At 39.7% G+C, this 17,168-nt stretch overlaps 2 protein-coding genes across 2 annotated transcripts; both read left to right on the top strand.

Moving 5' to 3' along the window:
* The first annotated feature begins 358 nt into the window (after window positions 1–358).
* LOC143120428 (uncharacterized) lies at window positions 359–2,883 on the top strand. Its single transcript, XM_076281373.1, has 2 exons — window positions 359–1,353; window positions 1,441–2,883. The coding sequence occupies exons 1-2, from the start codon at window positions 429–431 to the stop codon at window positions 2,454–2,456; spliced, it is 1,941 nt and encodes a 646-aa protein (XP_076137488.1). The 5' UTR covers window positions 359–428; the 3' UTR covers window positions 2,457–2,883.
* Window positions 2,884–5,757: 2,874 nt separating this feature from the next.
* LOC143120460 (uncharacterized) lies at window positions 5,758–14,536 on the top strand. Its single transcript, XM_076281375.1, has 3 exons — window positions 5,758–5,839; window positions 8,169–8,513; window positions 12,182–14,536. The coding sequence occupies exons 2-3, from the start codon at window positions 8,222–8,224 to the stop codon at window positions 13,807–13,809; spliced, it is 1,920 nt and encodes a 639-aa protein (XP_076137490.1). The 5' UTR covers window positions 5,758–5,839; window positions 8,169–8,221; the 3' UTR covers window positions 13,810–14,536.
* Window positions 14,537–17,168: the final 2,632 nt, after the last annotated feature.

Genomic DNA, 17,168 nt, shown 5'->3' on the forward strand with positions numbered 1-17,168 from the left:
AATTGAATCTTGCTTCATCAGTTGATGTATAATTGCTGAATGTGGAACATGTACTGTATCTGTCATTCTAAGTCTCTATGGTAACTCTTCCAGGTGTATCAGACCATCCAAATGTAACACAACAGAAGATCCATGGACATAATGATGAACTCAACCTGGAACTCAAAGGAGGACCTTACCGCTTCACAGTCTATAGGAAAAGTGTCACAGCCCTGACTGAACTTGAGAAACACCAGCAAAGCCACACTACTAGTGTTTCACAAACACAGAGGACAAGCAAAAAGACTCATCAATGTGCCCGGTTTGGAAAATCATTTACAAAGGTCACAGCTCTTCAACGCCACATACGTACACATACTGGAGAGAAGCCTCATAAATGTGTCCAGTGTGGAAAAGCTTTTAGAACATCCCAACATTTTAAGTGCCACATGCTAATACACACTGGAGAGAAGCCTTATAAATGTGTCCAGTGTGGAAAAGCTTTTAGAACATCCCAACATTTTAAGTGCCACATGCTAATACACACTGGAGAGAAGCCTTATAAATGTGTCCAGTGTGGAAAAGCTTTTAGAACATCCACAGATCTTAAATATCACATGCGTACACATACTGGAGAGAAGCCTCATAAATGTGTCCAGTGTGGAAAAGCTTTTAGAACACCCCAAGAACTTAAACACCACATACGTACACATACTGGAGAGAAGTCTCATAAATGTGTCCAGTGTGGAAAAGCTTTTAGATCATCCACAGATCTTAAACGCCACTTGCTTACACATACTGGAGAGAAGCCTCATAAATGTGTCCAGTGTGGAAAAGCTTTTTCACTAATGTCTAATCTTAATACCCACATGGTGCTACACACTGGCGAGAAGCCTCATGAATGTGCCCAGTGTGGAAAAGCTTTTAGAACACCCCAAGACCTTAAATACCACATACTTACACATACTGGAGAGAGGCCTCATAAATGTGTCCAGTGTGGAAAAGCTTTTAGAACATCCACAGATCTTAAATATCACATGCATATACATACTGGAGAGAAGCCTCATAAATGTGTCCAGTGTGGAAAAGCTTTTTCAGTAATGTCTAGTCTTAAAAACCACATGGTGCTACACACTGGCGAGAAGTCTCATGAATGTGCCCAGTGTGGAAAAGCTTTTTCGCACATGTCAGGTCTTAAAAGCCACATGATCATACACATTGGTGAGAAGCCTCATGTATGTACCCAGTGTGGAAAAGCTTTTTCAAGAATGTACTCTCTTAAAAGCCACATGATCATACACATTGGTGAGAAGCCTCATGTTTGTACCCAGTGTGGAAAAGCTTTTTCAAGAATGTACTCTCTTAAAAGCCATATGCTAATACACACTAGAGATAATTCTTATCAATGGGCCTGTCCTGAAAAAGGATCTCAGCAAATTTCAGATCTGAATTCCCATATACAAACAATGCACACTGGAGAGAAGCCTCATAAATGTGTCCAGTGTGGAAAAGCATTTCAAAGGTCCTTTGATCTTAAACGCCACATGCTAACACACTCTGTAGAGAAGTCTCATGTATGTACCCAGTGTGGAAAAGCTTTTGGAACATCCAAACAGCTTAAACGCCACATGCTAATACACACTGGAGAGAAGCCTCATAAATGTGTCCAGTGTGGAAAAGCTTTTAGAACATCCACAGATCTTAAATATCACATGCATATACATACTGGAGAGAAGCCTCATAAATGTGTCCAGTGTGGAAAAGCTTTTTCAGTAATGTCTAGTCTTAAAAACCACATGGTGCTACACACTGGCGAGAAGCCTCATGAATGTGCCCAGTGTGGAAAAGCTTTTTTGCAGATGTCAGGTCTTAAAAGCCACATGATCATACACATTGGTGAGAAGTCTCATGTATGTACCCACTGTGGAAAAGCTTTTGGAACATCCAAACAGCTTAAACGCCACATGCTTACACACACTGGACCGAAGCCTCATAAATGTGTCCAGTGTGGAAAAGCTTTTAGAACATCCAAACATTTTAAGTGCCACATGCTAATACACACTGGAGAGAAGCCTCATATATGTGTTCAGTGTGGAAAAGCTTTTAGAACATCCGAATATCTCAAACGCCACACGCTAATACACACTGGACAGAAGCCTCATAAATGTGTCCAGTGTGGAAAAGCTTTTAGAACATCCCACGATTTTAAACGCCACATGCTTACACATACTGGAGAGAAGCCTCATAAATGTGTTCAGTGTGAAAAAGCTTATAGTACATCCCAAAGTCTTAAGATCCACATGCTTACACACACTGGACAGAAGCCTCATAAATGTGTTCAGTGTGAAAAAGCTTTTAGAACATCCCAACTTCTTAAGTACCACATGGTTACACACACTAGACCGAAGCCTCAAGTATGTATCCAGTGCGGATTGTATGCCTCATGTAAGCCTCATGTATGTATGAAAGCGATTTAACAGGAGGTGATGAATATATGCAAAGTCAAAATAGCGAGGTAAAAATGGCTGTGAATTGAAATACTGTGGAATAAATCAATTGATTTAAAGGTGATTTGATAAAAAACAAAACAGAAGTAAAATGGTGAAAGCTGTGGGAAGCCTATTGTTTATATTGCCTGAATGTGACTAAAAATGAGTTGAGTACAATCATTAATTGTACCTTTTTATATTGTTATTTCTTGTATTTTTTTCCCTCTACACTTTTATGTAGGTTTATCTTATTTAGTTTTGTTTTATTTGTAGGCCTATATGTTTTACTACGGTTATTGTCTACTGTTTCTATTGTTGTCTCATTGTATCTGTTATCTTGGCTTCACTGAAAATAAGGACCACCTTAAACTGAACCTCAGAGAATAAATAAAGGTTGAAAGAATTTTAATCCTTACATTCATCTGTATTTTTGTTCTATTGATCTACAAAATTTGTCAAGTATTTTTACAATTTTCAAATAATTAAAAATAAAATAAACTAGGCAACTGCCATCGATCGTCACAAAAATAAATGCACTATAGACGACGCTGACTATTTTTAAGTTACAATGAACGTAAAAAGGAAGTGTCCCAGTATTGTCCTCCAGAGTTAAGGTTCCATCAGTCAGGGTCAATGAAGTTGATCAAGCAGTTCAAACGTGACTTTTAGGGTTGTGATTTGTAACAGACCGCTGTCAATGGTAACAGGTTTTGTGCTTCTGATTTGCGTCTTTCATATCACTCTGTAGTTCATTTGAATTTTATTGAAATTGAACTAAATGAAAACAAGATGCTTCGCTGCTTGGCCCCGAACGAGACGTTTCCCCCCCAAAAAAAGTCAGGCTGCGTGAGAAAGCCATAGAGTGTGTGCCAACCGTTGGGGCAACCGTGGCCTACTGGTTAGCGCTTCGGACTTGTAACCGGAGGGTTGCCGGTTCGAACCCCAACCATTAGGCACGGCTGAAGTGCCATTGATCAAGGCACCTAACCCTTCACTGCTCCCCGAGCGCCGCTGTTGTTGCAGGCAGCTCACTGCTCCGGGATTAGTGTGTGCTTCACTTCACTGTGTGCTGAGTGTGTTTCACTAATTCACGGATTGGGATAAATGCAGAGACCAAATTTATCTCATGGGATCAAAAGAGTATACTTACTTATACTTACTTACTATGCAAATGACTTAAGGTATAACCGTAATTTGATTGGCTGGTGCCGTCTGTTGTTGTCCGTCGGTGCAGCAAAAGTTGAACTTCTTAATGCGAGCGACGGGAGCAACGCGTTGCAACGGACCCACAATTCAGTTCGGCAACGGATGACGTAAGCCCATGTAAAGTGAACGGGATGTGTCTCCAACACTGCAACGCACGCAACTGTGTGTGGGAGCCGTAACAGACCGCTGTCAACGGGTTTTGTGCTTCTGATTCATGTCTTTCATATCACTCCGTAGTTCGTTTGGATTTTATCGAAAGTGAACCAAATGAAAACAAGATGTTTCCCCCCCAAAAAAGTCAGGCTGCGTGAAAGCCATAGAGAGTGTGGAAAAACTTTTTGGCCTTTCCAGATTACATGTAAATGTCCACACTGGTTAAGAAAGGCATGTGAACAGTCCCTAAAATAAGGGTAGCTTCCTTATTACAGTAGGCCTATATGATTAAGGGGCCCTATTAAAACATATCACATTCACATAACATAACCCGTGTTATTTTAGTGAGAGGTCTTATTCAGATATCAGGGATAGTGAACATAGTGACTTCACGCAGAGGCTTGAGCTTCAGGGCCCTGTAGGCCCGTTCAGTGATCCATCCCTGTGTATTCTGGTAACTTGTCATTACAAATGTTCCTCCACATTTTCTATCATTACATCAATAAATGTTAACTACAAACATAGTGGAGAGTGTATGTTGATTTGGTAATTTGATTGACAACTTTATACAAGACTATTTAAGTAGGCCTAACTATTTGATAATGTATGTTTGGATCATAGGCTTATGATGAACTGTATAAACTCTTGTTCGTTCATGGGTTCATAAATATCAACATCCCATGTTGCTCCATGTATTCAACCGCCCAAGCAGTGGGAAATAACTAAAAAATAACAAAAGTATAATCATAGTTATGCTTAAAATCTGAGACCTCCCACATAGCAAGAAGCTGAGGGGATATCTGGCGTTCTGCTTAATCCTCCAGTTTTTACCATTTTGAACAAAACATTTTGAAAACAATCAAACAATGGTCCGATATCTGGAAGCCTGATCTCACTATCTGTGATTCTGTTCACAATTTGGGCCCCCTCACTTTGAAACTATATCCTGTGCTACATCTAAGCGAAAGTAAATAGTCTGACTCCGTGTCTGTAAGTTTGTCTTGTATCGAGAGCACACACAGTTTGTAGGCTAAGGTAAGAAACCCACTATTTAATGTGTTCCTTTTGTCATTCACAAAGGCGAACTTGGTATAAATATCTATATATATTATGAAAGTACATGTTATAAGGATTCCATTTCACCCCACTTTTACATATACATAACTTATTGTTTTCACAGCCACACAATTTGAAGTTCAACAGTGTATGTCAATGGCAGACATAGTATATGACTCGGTACACACTTAGTATAGCCTGGTACCTACAAAGGCTAACTTGGTATAAATATCTATATATATTCTGAAAGTACATGTTATAAGGATTCCATTTCACCCCACTTTTAAATATGCACAGCTTTATTTTTTTATCAGCCACAGTTTAATTATATTGGTGTAGAGAAAATATAGCATTCTAAGGTGTATTTTTGATTTAAATGTCTTATTTAATTATTTTCTAACTTTACTTTCCCTTTGGTAACACAATACAGTTTTAAATGAATATTTTTTAAACATATTCATTACTTTTTCATTACTTTTTCAGAATATGTTCTGACTTTTATTTTGAAGGATCCGCGAATGGCGGCCATATTGGAATTTTCTTTACTGTCGCTAGTTTCACACTACTAACAATGGCACGAATGGCGCAGACAACATGCAGGAGGTGGTGTTCTGTACCTTTCTGTACCAACAGTAAGCAAAGACACCCCTATCTGAGCTTTCACAAAATTCCCCGCGATGTGGATCGTCGGAGAAAATGGCTTCAAGCCATCAGGAGAGAGGAAGGCCCGCAGTCTAAAATTTCTGATGCTGTAGTTATTTGTAGTCAACATTTTCGTAGGAGCGACCTGTTCAAAACACCCAGTGGTTTCACCCGAGTTGAAAGAGACGCGGTGCCTTCTATCTTTCGATCGGAGTCATGTGAAAGACTTGGGTTTGCTTGCGGTCACGAATATGTTGGTGATGTTGCTGCTGCTAGTCTTGCTTTGGACCACAACTACGCACGACCATCGCCTGGTAAGTTAAGGCAAAGAGTATAGAAGTAACTTATTAGTTACTTCTATACTCTTTGGTTAAGGTGGACTCGGTTGCATCAGAGCCCGTCTACGGAGAGCCTCCCCACTCTCTATTAATCCCATACAAACCGAAATTGGCTGCAGTTCACCAGAGTTCACCTAGATGGCGATCGCGGGCGAGTCCAAAATACATGGGGTCCTATGGAGCTACATCGCTACATTTATTGTTTTCACCTATTTAACAACTGAAACCCTCAGATTTTATTTTATTTTTCGCAAAATGGATATGGATTATCAATCAAAAGTAAAATAATCCGGGAGTCATGTCCTTTCGTTTTCTTACAGGTTGGGTCGTTGTTGCCCATAACACGCTAGCATTGATGCTATGCTATGCTATGATCACGCTAATGAATGACGTCATTGACACGTTTGAAAGGCTTTTTAGAACAATTAAGTGACTTTAAAAAATATAATACTCAACCAAGTGTATTGTCTTTGCCTCCCCTTTCGAATACAATATTCAAATTACTTGAAAAAAAAAAATATCCCGAGAAAAGTGGATTTTGAGGGGTACAGCTCCATAGACCTCCATTCATTCTGGACTCGCCCGTGAGCGCCCCTAGATGCAGTACCACACCGGAAGAGTTCCGAGAGCGAAGGTTCTCCCCTTATTAGACATTCTCTGGTTGCATACAGTAGGCTACTCTATTTACGGTAGTTAACTACGGAGCCCGTGAGGTGACATGAAAGAAAAAAAAATATGTAGGCTACTTGGGACAAACACTGACTAGGTTCGCGAGATCTTGAATTTGTTTTGCGAGATCTCGAGTTTCTTTTGCGAGATATTGATTTTGTTTTTTGCGAGATCTCGCAAATCCATCAATGCAGAACCACAAACGTTCTGGAGAGCTTTCAGTCACTGAAATTACGTTGCAGTGCCTTGTTTTGCCAGCATGCGGCGAACAAGAGCAAAACTAACGGGCTTCGCCCTCTAATTGGACGGGCAAGACTGACATGTAGACAGGCCTGGCAGTGGCTACGCGTATGCTTGGTAGGCAAAACTAGTGGGAAAATGTCTGTAAACAAATTTGGTAGCCAGAAAAAAAAACATAAACAGAGGATAGAAAATACAAAAAAGGAGGGAGAGAACGCAAAGAAGGTAGGCCTATGGTTCTTGGCTTCACGTTCGGGCAACAGACGAGTTCGAGGATACGGTAGGACAATGATGACATTAATACAGTAGCCCGCTGTGGCATGGTCGCTTGCAATTGTATGGTTCATCTATATTATTTTAACTAATTGATCTGAATTGGTTAATGACATTTCTCCTGGTAGCCTGTGCTCGCCTGTGCTGCGTGCGTATTCCTAGGCCATAATGGCTGTTGCGGTCGTGGGCACAGAGTAACGTAGGACCGGCCCTGTCTAAAATCAAAAGACTATCACTGTGCGTGTGTGGTAACGTTAACTTCTGGTCTTGACTCACTGCAGAATGCAGCGGCTTGTTCACTGCACCGGAGAATACAGCTAAACAAGTTAAAGAAAGGGAAACGAAACTTCATATTTTTAAAGCCTCTAAAATCAAATTGACCATTGAAATCAAGGTTTAGGATGGAGTGATGTGTAGGAGCAATGACGCCCCTCCTCGGCTTTTTTCACAAATCGCACCCTGACTAGGTTGGCTTGTCAGTCAGTATGGAACGCAACCTCAGACCAACGCAGATGCCAAAATAAGGAACTGCAACCTAATTTCAGTGGCTAAAGCTCTCCGGAACATTTCTAGTGGTTCTCATATGCATTGATGGATTTGCGAGACTCACAAAAGAAAGTCAAGATCTCGCAAAAGAAACTCGAGATCTCGCAAAAGAAAGTCAATATCTCGCAGAAGAAACTCGAGATCTCGCAAAACAAACTCGAGATCTCGCAAAACAAACTCAAGATCTCGCAAACATAGTCAGTGTTTGTCCCAAGTACATACCTTTTTTTCAGTTTTTTTTTTTACCTTCGTTTTTTTTTTTCATGTCACCTCCCGGGCTCCTTAGTTAACAACTTCATACTTTTGATTTAGCAAAATTACGTTAATTGGTGTAATTTTGAGTAAGACCGTTTATTTGCATTAGCCTCACTGAATGGGCTTTACGTTACAGTGATGCTAACGGGGCAGGGTGCTAAAAGTTTTAAGTTGTTAACTACGGTAAATAGAACCTAGGCTATTTTTGCTCCGGAGTTACACTTCAAGTAAAACTGAAAGTAACCAATCAGGATATTTTTTTTATGTAACAGTATGTTGCTGTGTGATGTCATTGCCTACAACATTCTATTTGTTTGTGCAGCATTGATTACAGGAAAGAGAGTACCTGGGATCTTTGGATCCTCCAGTGGGACCATGGGTGAAATGGAGGAAAAGCCGCTGATCTCTCACTGTAACGAGACTGAAACACACCAGGTTGACCTGAGATTGATTGTGAAAGAAGAAGACATAAAAGAGGAGGAATATGGTCATATGATATCATGTCCGGTCAAAGATGAAGAAGAAGAAAAGCCTTTTGCAGAACCTCACTGTAAAATTGAAACGGACGATACAGACGATAAAGACTCTAACGATGAAACACTACAGACACCAGCGGAGATTGAAGTGGAGATTGAAGAGGACGAGCAGCATGATTACCAGCTGAAAAGTAAGTCCTTTCAGATATCCCTTTCAGACACGATTCCCATATATTAATCATGTAAAATCTAAATGAGAATCAATGAGTATCAGGTGTTGGGGCACTACATTATCTTAACAAAAAATTAAAACATTAGGAGCACAGACAAAAATGTTGGTGCACCGGGTGTCATCTAGTAAGTTAAAGTTGATATTTGGAGTTAAAATGGGTTTCACGTCATTATTCAAACTAATCTCAACTTCATGCATAATGTTCGTTAATTAAATAGGCCTGTCTAACCTGACTGACAGTTGAAGTTCATGAGAATATTAAAAATAAGCCACTGCTTGCTGGTGCTCCCACTATATTCCCACCCTCTTTTTCCAAAAGATAAAATAAGAGGGGCTGCAAGTATAGCTACAATACAAATGTATAAACAGCAGAATCTGACGGAAGGGGTAGGTACAATACACAGGAACAGGTTAATGATGATGTAAGGTGATGTGATGTGATGTAAGGTGAAACTTATAAAATGACATGAGAGGTGAAAACAGTGTTTTTTCATGCAGTGGCCAGTTTTGAGATTTTGGGCTTGTGTGCTAAAAAGTATAAAGAAATATCCATAATTTCCTATGTAAAACACTTCATTTAATGTCAACACATTTTTTTAACCTGGCTTTATCCAATGGTCAGATTTATTGTTTTAAAGTTTATCAGTGCATATTTAATTAGATCGTGCCTAATTTGCACATTTAAACAGTATATTACAGAAAACTTGTAAATACTAGTGCAAACAAGTTTCATAGTGATATCTGCTAGTTAATATTTTTACACTAATAAGCTGTAGTGTCTCTATCCTGTTGTATTGATATCTTCCTATTTAGACAATTGGTGATGACCTACACAATTAGTGTAACCAACGTGTTGCAGTATGTCATAGTTTGTCTGCAGGTTATGTGCTTACTCAGTGTCAATGTGCTGTTACACTGTTGCGCTTTCATTTTGCTTCCTCCAATGTGATTTATAAATCAAATTTATCGCAACTCTAGCCATTTAATGCAAGAATTTCCTGCACACATTTTACAGCGCTGTATAATATCCCAGGCAATACAATCGCTAATCCAGCAAGGATGTGTATTTCTTTGGAATTGAGTGTAACGGCTGCATGTAAAACATTCAAGATTACTACACTTCTGAAATGATTTGGTTTAATGAGTTTAATGCACCAGTTTAAAGGATAATTCCGGTGTGATTTTGACCTAAAGTGTGTTGATACATGATGCCCGAGGCACCACAACGAAACACTGTCTTGGTAGCATTGGCTAACTAGCGCCAGATTTCTGAGTGCAGGGGACAAGCCGAGGTGAGCTATGAGACATACGTTCACACTCGGTATCATGTTTCAACACACTTTAGGTCAAATTCTCCTTTAAATCAATTAACCTTTTCCAGACCCACTAACCAGGCTATGGGGCCTATCACATCAGCGTTTCCCACAGAATTGAATTCCATGTGTGGTGGTAGGTTTGCAGAATTAACTTGAATGCAACAGTTTTTAACAAATTAGCGCAGCGTGGTTATGATGCTATCCAGATTTAAGCACAATTTAGTACAACCTGGAAAATCATTGTGTAGTGGTCAATGTTGATATTGTGGTGGGCCGCCACAAATAAGTCAATGTATGGAAAACACTGCGCATTACACGCGGCATGCGTTATGAAATGCATTATAGTCAATGGCTTGTGCGCGCAATAACTGGTCTGCCACTGTGCTGAGCAAAGCTTAGCGCAAGCTTCATTTTGCCGTTTTTCCGCTCTTGCCCCTGATTGAACTTTGACCGTGGCGAGCTGTAAGTCGTTGGTATTTTGCACCTGTATTATTTTTGGATGTGCGTGATTAAACCGTACTTTTTTCCCCTTAGCAACCTTTGTCACAAGTAAGAAAGAATGATGCAACGTGAATCGGCTAAAATTCATTGTGTGAATATTAGTGCTGTCAGTTAAACGCGTTATTAACGGCGTTAACGTAAACCTATTTTAACGGCGTCAATTTTTTTTATCATGAGATTAACGTTCTTTTTGGTGTAACAAACTTAGTAGTTTTTTCACATGCTCTTGCAACAACTATTAACGTTAGAACAACTACAACACCACACCGGATCTAGCTAGACCGGAAACTAAACAATACGCACTGACAAATGGAATGGAACGTTGTATGTGCTGCACGTACAAGCCCCCTTTTAGGGGAAAGATGACTGATATAATATGCTGCATCAAAGTGGGGAGCGAAAAGGGCTTATAGTATACTTACTAAATCTTGAAACAAACGTGAATAAAAGGCACAAAATAAGGTTGGTGTAATACTTATCTGTGTGTTTATGGGATTAATGTGACCATGTTCCTATGTTTTGCTCTTTCCAGTTTACTAACAGGAGTGTCACAAATGTATCGATAGGCTCAGTCAAACTGCCCGTGGCTGACTATAACTAAGTTCAGCAAGCTTAACTTTACATGTCATAACATCAACTAAACATAAGTCACACATTCATTATATCACTTGTAATATGAACGTAGCCTATTTCCTACAACTAGGTGAGATAATTGGGGGCCTAGCAGCAAAGCTGCGAAGGCACCCATTGAGTTACTAGCTTTTCCTATTGTTATACTTCTGACATTGAAGTCTATGGCAGCCCATAGAACGCCTGGCTAAAAAGTGCTGAAATTTGGCAGAAAGTTCACCACTCACGCTCATTTATGGATCTCTAAACCCAGCCGTCTAGCGCCACCAACGGGTCAAAATTTGGTCGAAAATTGAACAGCTGAGTCGAAAGTTATGAAATTTGGCGCACTGATTCAGGACCGTCCCATGATCACTCTCACCAATTTACATAACTCTATGCCCAACACTCTAGCGCCACCAATGGGTCAAAACTGGATTGAAGCCAATTGAGGTCTGGGTTCTTGGGCAAAATGCATTGTTGAAGTTCTATTCGTGCATAGCGCACAAGCCCATTGGCATTCAGCCATCCTTGCATAGGCCTACGAAAACTGTCACAGAGCTAAACAAATTTTGTGGACACGGTCTGGGCAAGCTCATGAATAGTAATGAGCTCAACCGATTCCACGTCAAAACTGAAGAACTATTGCAATTGGCCTAATTTCTCCGCTTATTTCTTTTCAGTGGCTAAAGCTGACAGAGGAGGTAGCTGTTCATTTTCACATTCATGACATAGCACAAACACATATGGACCTTACATATTAAATAAAATACAAGTAAAAACGGTTTTGTGTGGCAGGGCACCTTTTAACTACTGAATTTGTTTCTATTTTAACCCATTTACTCCTGAAATGCCTGCTAAAAACGCCTATAGAATCCTATGGCATTCTAGACTAAATAACCTTATTTCCTGAGGGTTTTCTGAAAGCATACTAAAAATTGTCAATGTCTACCAAAATGTAATATCTAAGCCTCTGTAGCACCTAGAAACATGAAATAAAAAGCATGCTGCGCTACGCAGCATCCAGCGGGAGGGTCAATGTTGCGCTACGCAGCATCCAGCGGGAGGGTCAATGTTGCGCCATGCAGCATCCAGCACGAATGGGTTAAATTGAATATTGCTTCATCAGTTGATGTATAATTGCTGAATGTGGAACATGTACTGTATCTGTCATTCTAAGTCTCTATGGTAACTCTTCCAGGTGTATCAGACCACCCAAATGTAACACAACAGAAGATCCATGGACATAATGATGAACTTAACCTGGAACTCAAAGGAGGACCTTACCGCTTCACAGTCTATAGGAAAAGTGTCACAGCCCTGACTGAACTTGAGAAGCACCAGCAAAACCACAGTACTGGTGTTTCACAAACACAGAGGACAAGCAAAAAGACTCATCAATGTGCCCGGTTTGGAAAATCATTTACAAAGGTCACAGCTCTTCAACGCCACATACGTACACATACTGGAGAGAAGCCTTATAAATGTGTCCAGTGTGGAAAAGCTTTTAGAACATCCACAGATCTTAAATATCACATGCGTACACATACTGGAGAGAAGCCTCATAAATGTGTCCAGTGTGGAAAAGCTTTTAGAACATCCACAGATCTTAAATATCACATGCGTACACATACTGGAGAGAAGCCTCATAAATGTGTCCAGTGTGGAAAAGCTTTTAGAACATCCACAGATCTTAAATATCATATGCGTACACATACTGGAGAGAAACCTCATAAATGTCTTCAGTGTGGAAAAGCTTTTGCACAAATATCAACTCTTAAAAACCACATGGTGCTACACACTGGAGAGAAGCCTCATGAATGTGCCCAGTGTGGAAAAGCTTTTTCGCAGATGTCAGGTCTTAAAAGCCACATGATCATACACATTGCTGAGAAGCCTCATGTATGTACCCAGTGTGGAAAAGCTTTTTCAAGAATGTACTCTCTTAAAAGCCATATGCTAATACACAGTGGAGAGAATTCTTATCAATGGGCCTGTCCTGGAAAAGGATCTCAACAAATTTCTGATCTGAATTCCCATATACAAACAATGCACACTGGAGAGAAGCCTCATAAATGTGCCCAGTGTGGAAAAGCTTTTGCAACATCCACAGACCTTAGATGCCACGTGTGTACACATACTGACAAGAGGCCTCATGAACCTGACCAGTGTGGAAAAGCTCACAGCTCAGCTCTTAAGACCCTTGTACATACGGGAGAGAAGCAACATAAATGCTCCCATTGTAGAAGAACTTTTTCACGAATTTCATGTCTAAGATCCCACATGCGAGTTCACACAAGAGAACCGCCTTATAAATGTGCCAAATGTGGAAAAGCTTTTACAAAATCCCCATATCTTAAAAGCCATATGCAAACACACTCTAGAGAGAGAGAGAAAGCTCATACATGTATAGAGTGTGGGAAAGCTTTTTCAAAAAGTGAAAGTCTGAAAAACCACATGTTCGTACATACGGGACAGAAGCCTCATGAATGTTCCCAGTGTGGAAAAGCTTTTAGAAGACCCCACGATTTTAAACGCCACATACTTACACATTCTAGAGAGAAGCCTCATAAATGTTTCCAGTGTGGAAACTTTTTTAAACATCTTAAACAACACATGCGTACACATACTGGAGAGAACCCTCATAAATGTGTTAACTGTGAAAAAGCTTTTAGAACATCCTCAAATCTTAAACGCCACATGCTTACACATACTGGAGAGAAGCCTCATGTATGTATCCAGTGCGGAAAAGCTTTTGCACTAATTCAATATCTTAAAACCCACATGCTATTACACACAGATCATTCTTATAAACTGACTAAACTTTGATCTCAACAAATATCAGATCTTAATTCTCATATGCAAATAATGCACACTGGAAAGAAGCCTCATAAATGTGTCCAGTGCGGAAAAGCTTTTTCACAAATGTCAACTCTTAAAAGCAGAGGAGAGAAGCCTCATAAATCTGTGTCCAGTGTGAAAAATCTTTTAGAACATCCCAAGGTCTTCAACACCACATGCTTACACATATTGGAGAGAAGCCTCATAAATGTGTCCAGTGTGGAAAAGCTTTTTCATTAATGTCTAGTCTTAAACGCCATATGCTAGTACACACTGAAAGCGATTTAACAGGAGGTGATGAATATATGCAAAGTCAAAATAGAGAGGTAAAAATGGCTGTGAATTGAAATACTGTGGAATAAATCAATTGTTTTAAAGGTGATTTGATAAAAAACAAAACAGAAGTAAAATGGTGAAAGCTGTGGGAAGCCTATTGTTTATATTGCCTGAATGTGACTAAAAATGAGTTGAGTACAATCATTAATTGTACCTTTTTATATTGTTATTTCTTGTATTTTTTTCCCTCTACACTTTTATGTAGGTTTATCTTATTTAGTTTTGTTTTATTTGTAGGCCTATATGTTTTACTACGGTTATTGTCTACTGTTTCTATTGTTGTCTCATTGTATCTGTTATCTTGGCTTCACTGAAAATAAGGACCACCTTAAACTGAACCTCAGAGAATAAATAAAGGTTGAAAGAATTTTAATCCTTACATTCATCTGTATTTTTGTTCTATTGATCTCCAAAATTTGTCAAGTATTTTTACAATTTTCAAATATTTAAAAATCAAATAAACTAGGCAACTGCCATCGATCGTCACAAAAATAAATGCACTATAGATGACGCTGACTATTTTTAAGTTACACTTCAATGAACATAAAAAGGAAGTGTCCCAGTATTGTCCTCCAGAGTTGAGGTTCCATCAGTCAGGGTCAATGAAGTTGATCAAGCAGTTCAAACGTGACTTTTAGGGTTGTGATTTGTAACAGACCGCTGTCAATGGTAACAGGTTGTCAATGGTAACAGGTTGTCAATGGTAACAGGTTTTGTGCTTCCGATTTGCGTCTTTCATATCACTCTAGTTCATTTGAATTTTATTGAAAGTGAACTAAATGAAAACAAGATGCTTCGCTGCTTGGCCCCTAACGAGACGTTCCCCACCCAAAAAAAAAAAGTCAGGCTGCGTGAGAAAGCCATAGAGTGTGTGGCAAAGGTTGAGGACAGAAGGGTCAATGAAGTTGATCAGGCAGTTAAAACGTTTTTCACAGATTTCCAGATTTTCCGACCTAGAAAGAAGGCCCACACGATCGCACAGACCCGCTTTGCTTTCGGAGGTCCTTTGCTATGTAATGGCTTCCACACCCAGTTGTGTTCCGTCAACGCATGCCAGTTGGTGTTCCAGCTGGTAGCTATCGTTGGGGCAGCCGTGGCTTACTGGTTAGTGCTTCGGACTTGTAACCGGAGGGTTGCCGGTTTGAACCCCAACCAGTAGGAACAGCTGAAGTGCCCTTGAGCAAGGCACCTAACCCCTCACTGCTCCCCGAGCGATGCTGTAGCAGGCAGCTCACTGCATCGGGATTAGTGTGTGCTTCACCTCACTGTGTGTACACTGTGTGCTGAGTGTGTTTCACTAATTCACGGATTGGGATAAATGTAGAGACCAAATTTCCCTCACGGGATCAAAAGAATATACTTATACTTATAGCGTTAGTTCAGGCAGACCACAGAGTCATGCCCAGCCACTTGGCTAACTGCTCAGGTGATTGATCAGCTGATCATTTACGCTTATATTGGTGGAAATCATTCATCAAATTTAAGCTGCCGTAGCCTGCCTACTCTTGCCACTCTCTCTCTAAGCCTTTTTGCAACCCACCTCCACCTCATACATCTGACTTATCAATGTCTAGTGGCTGTCATTGATGCCTGGTCTGTTGTGTACCCCATCTCCTCATACATCTGACATATCAATGTCTAGTTGCTGGCTGCATTGATGCCTGGTCTGTTCCTCACACATCTGCCTTATCAATGTCTAGTTGCTGACTGATGCCTGGTCTGTTCTGTATCCCATCTCCTCCTCACACATCTGACTTATCAATGTCTAGTTGCTGTTATTGATGTCTGGTCTGTTCTGTACTCCATGGGGAGTTTATCTGGCTGCTCCCTCTGCCTTTAGGCTTTTCATGTTTGAACATGGAATGGCAGGGGGCCCCCACTAAATTACACATTATGCATTTCAAATAATAATTAACTATCTGGACTAATTAACTAAGTGGTCCTGACTGAAATGTAATATAATAATAATAACAATAATAATAAAGTAATAATAAGCTTTAATAGGTACTTTTACATTTGGAACATGTAACACAATAATAAAATCCATGCAAAACAAAGGTATGAAGTGTTTTAGTGTTGACAAAGCACAAATGGCATGAAGGAATCTCACACTCTTACTGGACTTGTTGGAGCAGTGACAGGATTGGTCCTCTAATGAAATAGGAAAGCATGAATGAAGTGTGTTTATCAGGATTGGTCCTCTAATGAAATATCAAAGCATCAATGAAATGTGTTTATTTCAGGTTTAGAAGAAAAGCTGCTCCAGTGGTCAGTGGCTTCTCATATGTTTCCAAAATCTATTCTTTTGGTAGTTCTAACATTGAAGGTTTTTTTTTTTTTGCCTTACTGGACATCAGGTATGTCATTGGATTCCTAAATTTGCCTGCATCACGCCATGTATACTTTACTTACATTGTGAAAATGTATGCATTTTGTATCCTGTTTGTGTGTGGGCATTTAATATGCAGTGTCCTCAGCAATTTTGAAGAGATGAAGATGTAGGTGGCCACCCTAAATCTACCGCACAGCCTTGATCATTTTAAGACTAAGCCAGAAACGTCTGTCAAATAAATATATGAATAGCAATCTGTAACAGCTTAAATTTTAAAAGTAAGTATCAATGCATTTCTTTTAAAATTGTATAAATTGTGGTTTATCATTAAGGTACGTTTTTGAATCTCATAACTCTGACATTCGCCATTAGATGACCATAAATTTGAGCAATGGGCCAGTCTTAGGGGCTGGCAGTTTTCATAAGATTTCTCCACATTGTTTTAACCAAATTCTGTTATTCTTGCTGTATGTTGTACCAAAATGTAGTTTATTATCAAAGTGAAATAAATGGTTGCTGGCATAAGTCAGCGGCGTTAGTTTGAGCACATTTTCAAAGTATTGTTTTGATGTGTTGAATGGGAGTCAATGGGAGCCATAAATCTCAGACTAGCGGTGACAACAGAATATTTTGCAGGATAGCGTAACAGCAGTGTTAAAACGAGCAGCACAAAAAAAAA

Source organism: Alosa pseudoharengus, unplaced genomic scaffold (assembly GCF_046254945.1).
Source record: "Alosa pseudoharengus isolate Yale_2024_CS ecotype anadromous, Long Island Sound unplaced genomic scaffold, YU_APseudo_1.1 YU_APseudo_1.1_scf_1, whole genome shotgun sequence".
Lineage (NCBI taxonomy): Eukaryota > Metazoa > Chordata > Actinopteri > Clupeiformes > Clupeidae > Alosa > Alosa pseudoharengus.

Excerpts from the sequence above, each read along its gene's own strand:
- LOC143120428 (XM_076281373.1), top strand. The coding sequence starts at position 429 with ATGCTAATACACACTGGAGAGAAGCCTTATAAATGTGTCCAGTGTGGA. Across the intron at positions 1,354-1,440 it reads GTACTCTCTTAAAAGCCATA|AAACAATGCACACTGGAGAG; the intron begins TGCTAATACACA and ends ATTCCCATATAC.
- LOC143120460 (XM_076281375.1), top strand. The coding sequence starts at position 8,222 with ATGGGTGAAATGGAGGAAAAGCCGCTGATCTCTCACTGTAACGAGACT. Across the intron at positions 8,514-12,181 it reads GCATGATTACCAGCTGAAAA|GTGTATCAGACCACCCAAAT; the intron begins GTAAGTCCTTTC and ends TAACTCTTCCAG.